The sequence below is a fragment of the Mus caroli genome, chromosome 9 (assembly GCF_900094665.2).
Source record: "Mus caroli chromosome 9, CAROLI_EIJ_v1.1, whole genome shotgun sequence".
NCBI lineage: Eukaryota > Metazoa > Chordata > Mammalia > Rodentia > Muridae > Mus > Mus caroli.
Genome location: NC_034578.1, coordinates 18,363,063 through 18,373,573, shown reverse-complemented (window position 1 = coordinate 18,373,573; position 10,511 = coordinate 18,363,063). Strand labels below are relative to the sequence as shown.

At 39.4% G+C, this 10,511-nt stretch overlaps 1 protein-coding gene across 1 annotated transcript in view; it reads left to right on the top strand.

The window, feature by feature from the left end:
• The window catches only part of Anln (anillin actin binding protein), a 60,273-nt gene that overhangs the window by 38,487 nt on the left and 11,275 nt on the right, over window positions 1-10,511 (top strand). The window contains exons 17-20 of the mRNA XM_021171934.2: window positions 82-138; window positions 472-510; window positions 830-851; window positions 1,709-1,821. Of these exons, the coding sequence (XP_021027593.1) occupies window positions 82-138; window positions 472-510; window positions 830-851; window positions 1,709-1,821 (231 nt within the window). The remainder of the gene's footprint in view (window positions 1-81; window positions 139-471; window positions 511-829; window positions 852-1,708; window positions 1,822-10,511) is intronic.

Sequence of the window (10,511 nt, the reverse complement as noted above, 5' to 3'; positions counted from 1 at the left end):
CTGTGTCAAGTTGACACAAAACTAGCCAATACACTTAGTGATATCATATTTTAAGATAATATATTTTGGATTTCTGTATAGGTACAAAAGAAAGATTCCTTGGGCCCCGATAAGAAGAAGAAAGCATCCAAGTCCAAGGTGAGGATTGCGTAGACCTAGTAAAACACTGTAGTTTGATCATCGTCTAGTTAGGGTTGCTATGGCTGTGAAGAGACCACGACCAGCGACTTTTATAAAGGAAAACATTTTATTGGGGCCAGCTTACTTTTTGTTGGGTGGAAAGGAAGAAAACTTTTTAAATAAATTCTTTGGCTCTACTTTAAAATAGGATACCAATATTTGAAAAGCCTTGATAAAGTATTAAGTATGGTCTATTTATATTCAACAGTTATTTTCTATGTGATAACTTTAGTTTTAAGCTCTGAATTGCAATATTTAGTAGAAAATATGCTAAGTTCTCTTGTTTTCCAGGCTATTACTCCAAAGAGACTCCTCACATCTATAACTTCAGTAAGTAGAAATTTTCTAAAAATGGAATCCTTTAATAAGTCTACATTTTGAATAAATCTACACATTGACTGACTAGCTTTAAACCTTGACTATTGTGGATGTCTTTAACATCCACTAATGTGTCCCAGAGCTTGAAGGAGAAAGCAGGAGGTTTACAAGTTGAAGTCCACTCAACTTTTTCAAAAGAAGTTAAATATTTTAATTGCTGATACTTACATGGGAAGAAATATTTTCTCAAGTGTAGTCCTTATAATATTAAAATTTCATACTCTAAATAAAAGAAATAACTAATGTGTCTTCTTTATCCTTTCTTTGTTAGAAAAGCAGCCTTCATTCTTCAGGTGAGTGGACCTATGCTATTTGAAGCTTTAGAATAATTAAATTTAGCAGTTGCATGCTTTGTAAATATATTTATCCGCACACTCATACATGCACATGCCTTCTTGATTTGCAAACTTGGTTTACACACTCAAACACACACAGAGTAAAACTGGAAGACACTGGGCATGGTGCTTCATAGTTGTGGGTGAGATACTTGAAAGGCTGAAGCAAGAGGACTGCTGTCCTTTCAAGGCTGTTCTGGTCTATGGTGAGTTCTAGGCTTGCCTGGCTGAAGGGATGAATCCCTGTCTCAAAAAACAGAAGCAAATGAGAAAGAATGAGAAGAAATAAAAGACAGTGGGGCAGAGTCTCTGTGGCAGTTTGATTTCATTCATGTGGAGGGGGAGAGGTGTTACTTAGTGTCTTAGCCACTGTTCTATTGCTGTGAAGAGACAACTTTCTCAAGACCAAAGCAGCTCTTAGAAGAGGAAGCGTTTACTTAGAGGCTTGCTTACAGTTTCAGAGGGTGAGTCCATGACTGTCATGGCAGAAGACAGACAGGCAGTAGCTGAGCACTTTATACTCTGATCCACAGGCAGCATACAGGGGTAAAGGGAGGAGCGGGAGGGAAAAGTTGAGTCTGGCTTGGCATGGGTTTTTGAAACCTCAAACCCCAAGCCTAGTGACACATCTCCCGTGAGGCCATGTCTCCGCCAGCAGGCCACACACACGTCCTACGTCCTAATCTTCCTCAATGGTTTATCAACTGAGAACTGAGCATTCAGCTATACAGGCCTGAGAGGCCATTCCCATTTGAACTAGCACACTTAGGAAAGCCGCCAATCTGAACTAAACATCACTCCCTGTTCCTCTACAGTTATGGCCAGTCCCGGAGGTCTCGGTGCTGTGCGTACCAGCAACTTTACCCTAGTTGGATCTCACACACTCTCCTTATCTTCTGTTGGAGACACTAAGTTTGCTTTGGACAAGGTAACTCAGCTGTCCTTATGATTGTGTCACACTGAAAACCATTAACCTATAGACATTCCAAAGAACTTTCAAATGTTTAAAACCTTTGGCTGAGATAAACATTATTGATTGTTCATATACGGGTACATGTGAGTGATAATGTTAAAAGTGTTTCGTATTTTAATACTACAGCTAGTTAGATCTTAAAGTTTATATTGCTTTCTGTGTCAGTTAAGTGTTATCTTACAGTTAGATGCTGTTTATATTTGAAAACAATTCAATATGTTATAGATTTGGACTTTTCTATTTTATAGGTCAGGGTCTTAACTGTGTCATTAAGAGTAGCCTGAAATTGTCTTGGTCCTCCTGCCTCAGCCTCTCAGTACTGGGATTGTAGGCATGTACTAATCACATCTTTTTAGAAATTTCTTTCCTGTATTCCTTCCCAAATTTAATGCTTCAAACTTCAGATCTCTATTTTATTGCTCTGGAGTGGTCTTTGCCATAAGTGTAAAATAAGTAAGTGTTTAAATAGCTAGTGAGACCGTAGTAGGGGATGAGAGCTGGAGGTCAATAGCCTTGGGCTGACTCCACATACATAATATAGTGTTGGTTTTTTAAATACAGGTTTTTGCATCTTAATTTAAAAATTCATAAAGTTATATTGGCATATAGTAATTTGCATATTTTCACATGTGTATACAGTGTGCACTAATTCAGTCAGGAAATTAGACTTCATGTCTCTTTATTTCTTAACATTTTACAACTAGAAGAACCTGTCTTAGTTTTTCCTAAAATGTATAATAGTTTGTTATGAACTATAATCCTCCCACTGGAATGTAAACACTAAACTTATTCCTTTTAACTAATTGTGGGGCTTTTCCTGCTTTTTCTTTTTCTTTTTTGAGTTGAGGTCTCAGCCCAGACCCTCAGTGTTATGAACGTATAGCTGAGGCTGACCTAGAACTCCCGACCTCCTGCTCTACCTGTAAATTGCAGAGAGTACCAATATGATAACTTAGTTATCAAGCCTTGTATCTTAGTACTTGGTTTGACCTTTAGGTCCCCTTCCCACCCCCATTCCATCCCTCTTCCTGTTCCTCTTCTCCATCTCTAGAAATCACTGCTGACATCTTACTAACTTGTAAGACATTTGCACATATGAGTAGAGCTTCAGTCTTCGGAGTTTTGTATTGGTATTAGAGAATTCTGCGATCAGAACCGAGAGGCGAGGCTGAGGCTTGGTTTCTATTATTTCTTATCTGTTTCCTCCTCAGCTGCACTGAGCTTGTGCATGATCAGGCTGTAAGCTAGCAGTTTACTTCTGAATTTTAAGCAAAGTCATTTCATCTCATAGGAAATATGAGATCAATACAAGCCAGCCTATCTTTAAACTATGAAAAAAAATTTTTTTAATTTTGGTTGATAGATAAAAGTGCTGACTATATTTAAATTTTTTACTACCGTTAACACAAAAAAATGTATTTTAACATGCTAAAACCTAAAATTGTAACTTATTTAGTAATTCAACTAGTCTTAACACATTGAGTGATTCTGGGTCTTTTTTCTTTTTTCTTTTTTCTTTTTTTGTTTATTTTAGATAAATTTTGATGTAAGAGAGCAGGAGCTACTGGGCTATTTGTTCCAGGAAAAGGTTGCTTTATTTTCTTTATTTGAAATTAATATGCTTAAGAAATCATTTTCTGCCTGTGTTATTTCTTAATCATCCTTATACTAATGCTGCTGATTAAGTATATGTTCTAATGAATAAATTAAATTTAATAAATTTTTTAAATTAATTTTTAAAAAAGAACAGTAACTAACCAGCCCTGATTTCTAGTCCACGTGTGTGTGTTTCACCAGACACTCTTGGATATTTTTGGTATACTTGAATAATTAACAAAATATATGTTATATGTGAGACAAAAAAAGTTATTCTTTGGGCTGTTGGGTATGGCATCTTTTTCTCTACTTTCACAATTCTTCAAAAGATTTTTTTTTTTATTTCTTGATAATTTTTCATTGCTTTGGAATTTTCTCTGTATAGTTTCTTCTATTTTATGATTTTTCTTTTTTTAAAGATGGTTTCATTTATTCTTGGCTGTCTTCAAACTTTACTATTTAACCAAAGGTGACCTTCAACTTGGGATTCTCTTTACCTTCCAAGCGCTCTGATCACAGCCATTGGTCTTCATGACTGGATTATGGATGGGATCAGATTCAGGGTTTCATGTGTGGTAGACAAGGACTCTACCGACTGAGCTGCATCCCCAGACAACCTTTTATAATTTTTAAAAATCTATATTCTCTTTCTTTCTTTCTTTCTTTCTTTCTTTCTTTCTTTCTTTCTTTCTTCCTTCCTTCCTTCCTTCCTTCCTTCCTTCCTTTCTTTTTCTTTCGAGTACACGGATGCTCTCCTCAGACACACCAGAAGAGGGCATCAGATCTCATTACAGATAGTTGAGAGCCACCATGTAGGTGCTGGGAATTGAACTCAGGTCCTCTGGAAGAGCCATCTCTCCACCCCTCATATTTATTTATTTATTTATTTATTTTTCATATTTATTTTTATTAGTACTAATTAGAATAGGAATTAATAACTATGTTTAAGATTAAAAGTGTTCCATATTTGACTTCTAATATACTAAAAGAGCTATTGGTATGATGTTTTAAGATTGTTCTTATAGAAGCCAGGCAGTGGTGGCGCATGCCTTTAATCCCAGCACTTGGGATGCAGAGGTAGGCCGATCTCTGAGTTCGAGGACAGCCTGGTCTACAGAGTGAGTTCCAGGACAGCTAGAGCTACACAGAGAAACCCTGTCTCGAAAAAACAAAAAAAACGAAACAAGACAAAAAAAAAAAAAAGATTCTTCTTATGGGTATGAGTAATTTGGCTGTGTGTATGTATATGCACCATGTATGTACCTGGTTCCTGCAGAAGCCAAAAGGGGGGAGTTAGATGCCCTAGAACCAGTAGGAGATTTCCATGTTAAATGAGCTGGTACCTAAATTAAAAGCTGAATCCTGAAGCCTAAATCATGAATCCCAGCCAGTTGCAGACTTTACTACGCTCTTTATGCCAATGCGACATCCAGCTTTATACTTTAGTGGGAAGAGATCAACTGGCTTGAAAGAACCACTGAGGTATGTGGAAAGGTTTTCTTTAGGAAATGGTAATGTCACTTCAAATATTTTTTTGGGAAAACAGTAATGAAATAAAACAAGTATAGACTTAGAGGACTTTGGCGTTAGAGCCAGAGTGACTGGGCACTCTTTCTCCTTAGACAGTTCTTACTGTGCAGCTCTGGCTGCCTGGGAATTCTTGGTCGACACGGTTTGCTTTGAGCTTGTCTTGAACTCATAGTGATCCTCCTGCCTCTGCCTCCCAAGTGCTGGAATCTAAGCCATATGCTAAGCAAGACATCTGACCAATCAGGCATTCTTATCTGTAAGGAAATTCAATTTATGCCTTTTTGTCCATGTAATTATTTCTGCCTTTTTATGCTAACCTGTGCCAGGGTGCAGTGACTTGCATTGTTCTTCATTCTGGATATCTCTTAATAGTAATCAGTGAGGTGTGGATGGCCTTAGAAAGACTCAAGCAGGACAGATTAGGGCAGGAGCCTTTTATCCTGTGTGTTAGTAAGGGAGATTTGACATGTTTTGAATTTGGTTTCTTGTTTTTGTTTTTCATAACAGGGATTTTGTGTGTAGCCCTGACTGCCCTGGACTCACCCTGTAGACCAGGCTGGCCTCCAGCTCACAGAGATCTACATGCCTCTGCCTCCTGAGTGCTGGGATTAAAGGCAGGTGCCACCACTGCCTGGCCTTTTCTTAATTTTTTAAATCTTATATAGATTAGTATTTCCATACTAGTCACTATGCTTTAATTTGCAAGAAAATATCAACTCCTAAACTTAATTGGTAGGAACAATATAGTTTCAGTTTTAGATGGTTTTGTGTGTGTGTGTGTGTGTGTGTGTGTGTGTGTGTGTGTGTGTGTGTTTTCTGAGATATAGTGTGTGTGTTGTGTATGGGGTCTTGAGATTCAAACTGAGGGACTCCTGCACGGTCGGGTGCCCCTCACTGATTTTGTCAGCTTTTGCAGTATATATTAAACTTCCTGGAGAACTGTTCCATTTATCTCTGATCTCTATTGTTATAGACTTGACTTTCTTTTTTGAGGTCTCTTGTGTGGTCTAAGCTGACCACAAACGTGTTGCGATCCTCTGCCTCGGCCTCGGCACTGGAGACACAGGACTAGTACACCACCCCTGCCTCCGGTGCCTTTCCTCTCCAGTCTGTGCGGTTGGTCGGTGCGACTGGGTATCGGGCTCTGTCTCCTGTGCCTCCCTCTAACTCAGAGTCCATGTGCTTCAGGTTCCTGTCTTAGGTGCATACCCAAAAGGCCCTCTTTTCTCATTTTTCTCTTTCCTTTTCATTGAACTGTTCGCTCATTTACTTTTAATCTCACACAAATGTGAGTAAATTACACCTCACTGTCAGCCTTTCTTTTTCTTGCTTTAAGAATAAATTTTATGGGGCTGGCGAGATGGCTCAGTGGTTAGGAGTGCCGATTGTTCTTCCGAAGGTCCTGAGTTCAAATCCCAGCAACCACATGATGGCTCACAACCATCCGTAACGAAATCTAATGCCCTCTTCTGGAGTGTCTGAAGACAACTACAGTGTACTTACATATAATAAATAAATAAATAAATAAATAAATAAATAAATAAATAAATAAATAAAAATTTTTAAAAGGTGTAAATTATGAAGATGTTATCAAAGTTCATCAGAAAACTTGCAAAATATTTCATCTTCATTCTTCAGGGATCGTTCACTTACAGGCTGGGCCATCAGGTCATATGGTAAATCCTGGCACTGTCTTGAATTCCTGTGGGCGTCAATTAGATGTCTACCTTGTTCTTTTTCACTGACGGATGCTTTGCACAAGACCTTCTTGGGCTCCATTTGAGAACAGCCAAGCAAGCTTCAATCCAGTGAGGATTTCTCCTCCTCGGCCTTGGGTGGGGCTGGGTGGGACTGGGTGGGGCTTGCAGCTGTCAGACCTTGGCACCTTTCCCTCTGAAAGCAGAAACAAGTGCTGGGTGTGAGCTGAGCCTTCCCTTCCTGCCGCCTTCCTACAGTCACTCTCTGTTTTAAAGACTTGTTTATTTGGGTTTTTTTTCCTTCTTTCTTTGTTTGTTTATTTGGTTTTTATTTTGTGGGGGTTTTTTGTTTTTGTTTGCTTAGTAAACAAGGCTGGCCTCAAACTCAGAGATGCATCTTCCTCTGGCTCCTGAGTACTGCGATTAAAGGCCTGGGCTCATGCACCCTGCAGGATTGTTGGTTTTTCTTTTTTTACTGTCTAACCTGAGCTGCTTTCGAACTCACTATGTAGCATTGTAGCATAGGCTGGCCTCAGGCTTGTGGCATTCCTTTCAGCTCCAGAGTGTTTAAAATTGAAGCTCACCTTTGGGTTGTTTGGGTTCAGTTTTTGTTTCAGATACCTTGAGACTGAGCTGGGCCCTCTGGTCTCCAGCCTGTTTGCAGCTAGCTGGTAGGGAAGCCTGTCAGGCAGGATGCCACTTACCTGACAGGCAGGACACCTTGCACAGGGGAAAAGTGGTCCCTGGCAGAGGCTGAGGTCTTCCTGGAGCTTAGTGCCAGCCACGTATTGCTTTCGAAGTGCTTGGATGTCTTCACATTATCTTAGCCCAAACACCAGGAAACATTTGTTTGATATCTTTTTTTTTTTAAGATTATTTATTTTAGGTATATGAATACACTGTAACTCTCTTCAGACACACCAGAAGAGGGCATCAGATTCCATTACAGATGGTTGTGAGCCACCATGTGGTTTGTAGATTGAATTCAGGACCTCTGGAAGAGCAGTCAGTGCTACAGCCCCATCTTTTTTCTTTTGGAATTGTAATTACAATTTTGGAATTGTAATTATGTAATTTCCCCCTCTCTTTTCTCCCTTCAAACTCTTCCAAATGCCCATTCTTGCCCTCTTTCAAATTCATGGCCTCTGACATTAATGGGCAGCTTCTGACATTCCTAGGAGACACATCTTAGCCATGCTCTCTGATCCTCTGACTCTCAGTCCTCCTGCTCCCTCTTCCTCAGTGTAGTGTGAACTGTAGGCGAGGGAGCTGGGTTATAGAGGAGCCTCCCGGGACAGGACTCCATAGCTCTGTTTTGGTTGGTTGTAGTCTGCCATGATAGTCTCTGTCTGCTGCAAACAGAAGTTAAGTTTGTTTTGTTTTGTTTGTTTTTAAGTTTACCCAATTTTTTGTTGTTGTTTTTTGTTTTTAAAGAAATGAGGCCTTTTGTAAGTTTTTTAAAAAGATTTGTTTGTTTGTTTGTTTGTTTGTTTAATGTAAGTACACTGTAGCTATTTTCAGACACCCCAGAAGAGGGCATCCAATCTCGATCTCATTACGGATGGTTGTGAGCCACCACGTGGGTGCTGGGATTTGAACTCAGGGTCTTTGGAAGAGCAGTTGGTGCTCTTAACCACTGAGCCATCTCTCCAGCCCCTTTTGTAAGTTTTTAATCTCTAAATTAGAAATAGAATCCTAGGCACTTAATTGTACAAATCTTTCAAACTCGGTGAAATAAAGTTAGTAGACAGAATTTGGGAATAGTTTTTTGGGAATGTATCTGTCCCTGATTAGTATATCAGCCATGGTCAAGAGCAGTCATTATCTTGTGAGTAATGGGACACAGTTTGCATAGAGGCAAACGCACCCCTTCTTCACAGAGGTTAAACAGCGCCTCTAGATGGAGCTCAGCACTGCTGCGCTGGTACCTCTAGTCCTGTTTCTGTCTTCTGTCAGGCTGACTGACTCCTGGACTCCATTAGAAATCTGCCCCTAGTAAATAAAATGGCACAAGAACTGAGCTCTGTGTTAGGTGTGTTTCAGGCAGTCTTTAAAATGAGTATATGACCTAGAGGGTGATTATTGTCACATCCCTTGTTCTCCTGGGATAAAAATATAGTGTTTAAGGAAGTATTGTTAGTGCCACGTAGGTCCATAAAGCCTTACATTTCCTTTATTCAAGGAAAGTTAGGAACAGGAATTTACCAAGGGAAACATAGGGTTATTTAAAGCTTTGCCTATCTGGAGAAGATAGCCTCTGTGTGTGTCTGTGTGTGTGTGTGTGTGTATAGATAGCCTGTGTGTATGTGTGTATGTGGCAGAAATTATAAAAAAGAAATATACCTAGAAATATGTGTATGTTAATTTGTGAGATAAATTTTCTGAAATCCCCTTTGAGGAGGCAGTGCGCTTATTGTCAGCCATTAGCCTTTGCCTCCACCAGCCAGAGAGTCATGGGGAAATTTTGAGTCCATTGGTTCCGAATCCCTCTTTTAGTAGTGTGTTTGTGGGTGTTGTAAATAGATGCTTCTTAACTTAAAATGAGTTCATATTCTAATCATCTCATTATAAATTGAAAATTCACTTCAGATACCGAAAGCTATTGAACATGGCTTATCCCTCCCATAAACACAGCCAGGACACTTCCATTAGCCTGTGCTTGGTCAGACTCATGTAACATAAATCCTGTTGTGTAGGAAAAGTAATGATAGCTCATGGACTTTGCTGAATCTTTTTACCAGTAAAAACCCGCTAAAGGCATGAGACACTGAAAAGTAACGGCTGCCTATTTGTGACCTATATGGAGTAGGCAGTGCTGCCCAGCAACAAGAGACTCATCTAGTTAGCCTGAGAAAGATAAGAATTCAAAGTATGGTCTCTACTTATTGCATAGCACAGTTGTAAGTATCAAATACCATAAACTGAGTCATTGTAACTTGTTAAGAATATTTCTTATGTGTTTAAATTTCTTCCCTTTAAAACAAACTTGTTTTTCTTATAAAAATTATGTACACAAAAGCTAATCTACAACAATAGAAAGTACCCACATTTCCCTGGAGATTGACACAGGAGGATGTAAGAGGCCATAAGAATGTTTGAGACTGACTGGTCATGCTATGTATACTCAAAGAGCTGAAAACACTGTATTCAAGGGGCAGGCAAGATGGCTTAGCATGAAGCACTGGCTGTACAAGCCTTAGGACCTGGGTTTGACTGGAACAAACTCCAAAGTCATTCTCTGACCTCTGTAATTGTGCTGTGTGTGCATGCGTGGACACATACATACTTGTGTCAAGGTGGTAAAGGAAAAAGTACATGTAAAGAAAGATCTTAAGGCACAGTTGAATGGGCTTTGACACAGCCAACAGCATTCTGTCACTCGCTTATAGTTAGTCCCAACTGCACAAGTTCTTCCCACTCCTGTCCTCCTACTTTGGTTTTGCTTGTTGTTCACTTTCTGTAAATGGAAGTACATGCATGATCTTCTAAGTGTAACCAGTTTTGCTCAACATGATGCCCTTTGAAATTCACTCAAGATATGTATTCGGAGTTCATTGCTTCTAAAATGATCAGCTGGGGGTAGTGGTTCACATTTTTAATATGAGAACTTAAGAAAGCTGCAGATAGGTCTCTTTGAGTTCAAGGTCAGCCTGGGGGCTATGTACTGAGGCCTTGTCTGCAAAAAAGGAAAAGGGAAAACAAGGAAAAACAACCCTCCACACAGATAACACCCACAGCTTAGTAAGTAAACAATGATCCACTAACCCTCCACACAGATACACCCACAGCTTAGTAAGTAAACAATGATCCACTAACCCTCCA